At 56.2% G+C, this 2500-nt stretch overlaps 2 protein-coding genes across 2 annotated transcripts in view; one reads left to right on the top strand and one right to left on the bottom strand.

Annotated features, from left to right (window-relative positions):
* Positions 1 to 1760, top strand: part of PTSG_02611 (uncharacterized protein) — a gene marked incomplete at its 5' end in the record, with an annotated part of 5242 nt that extends 3482 nt beyond the window's left edge. Inside the window, 3 exons of the mRNA XM_004996052.1 lie at positions 1 to 253; positions 450 to 613; positions 923 to 1760. The exon at positions 1 to 253 is cut by the window's left edge and continues 587 nt beyond it. Of these exons, the coding sequence (XP_004996109.1) occupies positions 1 to 253; positions 450 to 613; positions 923 to 1523 (1018 nt within the window). The 3' untranslated portion in view covers positions 1524 to 1760. The remainder of the gene's footprint in view (positions 254 to 449; positions 614 to 922) is intronic.
* A 1-nt stretch (position 1761) lies between these two features.
* The window catches only part of PTSG_02610 (uncharacterized protein), a 3614-nt gene continuing 2875 nt past the window's right edge, over positions 1762 to 2500 (bottom strand). Inside the window, exons 9-10 of the mRNA XM_004996051.1 lie at positions 2299 to 2390; positions 1762 to 2113 (exon numbers count right to left, since the gene is read on the bottom strand). Coding sequence (XP_004996108.1) covers positions 2055 to 2113; positions 2299 to 2390 — 151 coding nt within the window. The 3' untranslated portion in view covers positions 1762 to 2054. The remainder of the gene's footprint in view (positions 2114 to 2298; positions 2391 to 2500) is intronic.

The raw sequence follows: 2500 nt of genomic DNA, 5'->3' as shown, positions 1-2500 counted from the left end.
TTCGCCGCGGCGTCGCATCGTCTCGCTGGCAGACGTCCCTCTCTCACCACGCAAACACACGCACGCGCACGCGCATGGTGGTGATGAACAGCCACAGCAACGGGGGCAGCAACAGCAGCAGAAGGTGCAGAAGGGTCACAAGGGTCACGATCACAGCCATAATGGCAATCACCACCGACCACGTCACCAACGCCGCATGGATGTGTTCCGGAATGCACATCCGCACGTCCGCACTGAACGCGCTCTCAACAAGGTGCAGCAGTGTGTGTGTGTGTGTGTGTGTGTGTGTGTGTGTGTGTGTGTGTGTGTGTGTGTCGGGAAAGCGTAGTTGATGCTTGTGTGTGCGTTGCATGAACCAGTGTCCTGTGCTGTGTTCACGTCCACTTGCTCACACTTGTGCCCCATCCCCTCGACACCTCACCTTTCCTGTTCTTCCCTCCAAACAACAGGACGCGGCACCCGGTGGCGAAATGTTCCGACCAATCCGGACAGTTCCTGTTTCTTCATTTGGAGGCGGACACCACCACCACCACCACCACCACCACTCACGTCCGTCCACAGTGACGCCCCGCCCACCAGCGACGCTTCGCCGCGGCCGACCGACCACGCAGACGTACGTGTGCATATGTGTGTGTGTGTGTGTGTGTGTGTGTGTGTGTGTGTGTGTGTGTGTGTGTGTGTGTGTGTGTGTGTGTGTGTGTCTGTGTGTGTGTGTGTGTGTCTGTGTGTGTGTGTGTGTGTCTGTAGGTATGTGTGCATGTGTGTGTCTTTGCTGGACAATGCGCACCTCTCTCCTCAGGTGCACACCACCACCACCTTCACACTACACCACCACTGCACTGCACCACCACCATCATCATCACCACCACCTCAACCTCCACCTTGCCATCATCATCATCATCATCATCATCATCACTTGCAGCCCGACCGCGCCTGCCGGTGCGCGTGTGTCCTCGCTCGAATTCGTGCGGAGGGCGTCATCGCGATTCGTTGTTCTCCTTCCCGGGCACCACACCGGTGGCACGGATACAGACGTGCTCGAGCATGACACGACACTGCACCACAACGATGGTCATGGTCATGGTGGTCATGGTGGTCATGGTGGCGATGATGGGAGTCGTGGTGATAGCGGCACGAGTAGCGGTGGAAGCATGCACGGTGCAGCGACAGCCGATGCTGGCAGTGGTGGTGGGTATGGTGACGTGCGCAAGGGGGCAGCAGCGCTTGCAGCAATACACAAACCAACGGCTGTGCTGCCAAAGCCAACAACCCATCATCACCACCAGCACCACGACAACAACAACAAGAGCAACCGCAACAACAAGAGCAACAGCAACGCTGACGGAAGCAACAACAGCAGCAACCATACCACCACTACCACCACTGCCGCTGCTGCTGCTGCCATCACCCTGACCCCTGCGCGTGGCGGCGTGTCGCGTCGTGCGTCGATGCGGGATGAACTGAAGCAGCAGCAGAAGCGCTTGGACGCGTGGATGGCAGAGGATCCAGGCAACATTGTGTAGATATCGTGATGTGTGTGTGATGTGTGTGTGTGTTGTGTGTGTGTGTGTGTGTGTGTGTGTGTGTGTGTGTGTGTGTGTGTGTGCAGAGAATGCGTGATGCAGCGAGAGATATTTTTGTGCACTTCTTCTTCTTCTTTCTTGTGCTCGTTTGTACATGTGTCTGCTGACCTCGTGTGCGATGTGTGTGCGACCCTCTGGTAGTGGCTGGGCCACGAAGTAAACAAACCAACTTGTGCACTTGGCGGTGATTTGAGTGTACTTCTTGCATGCAGCTTAGTGTACTTCTTGCATGCAGCTTGATGACACGTTCGAGAAAGCAAAACAGACGGAGAAAGCAGGGGGCCAGTGTGCACAGATGGAACAATGAACGAACAGGAAGCGGCGAACGAATGTGTGAGAGTGCAACGAGAGAACACGGGCGAAAATGACGAAAGAAAGGCGTTGTAATGTGATGTGACGTGATTGCATGGAAGAAATGGCGTTTCAATTGTGGTCGGCTGTGGTGGTGGTGGTGGTGGTTGTAGGGAGGAATCAGGCTGCGGCCTTCTTTGTCTTGCTGCGCGTCTTGCGAGCGCTCTTGGGAGTGGCGGCTGAACCATGGGCGACAAAGAACAGAAGAGACGTGATTGGAGGATTGGAGGGTACACGTGAACGACACGGAAGTGACGAAAACGGAAGTGAACGGAAGCCGAAGTGGCCAACACGGCAGCAAGCAAACACAGCACCTGCTCCCACATGCTGCAAGGACACACACACACACACGACGAGTGCTCACCCTTTGAGTGCTTGCCGCGGCCGATGTTGCGCTGCCCGAGACTCGACGGGACCTTTGGCTTTGGCGTCGCCGGCGTAGAGCTGCCGCCCGTGCTGCAGAGATGATGTGTGTGTGTGTGTGTGTGTGTGTGTGTGTGTGTGTGTGTGTGTGTGTGTGTGTGTGTGTGTGTGTGTGTGTGTGTGTGTGTGTGTGTGTGTGTGTC

Source organism: Salpingoeca rosetta, assembly GCF_000188695.1.
Source record: "Salpingoeca rosetta unplaced genomic scaffold supercont1.6, whole genome shotgun sequence".
Classification (NCBI taxonomy): Eukaryota; class Choanoflagellata; order Craspedida; family Salpingoecidae; genus Salpingoeca; species Salpingoeca rosetta.
Note: the sequence above shows the minus strand (reverse complement) of the source record. Positions and strands in the feature narration are given on the sequence as shown.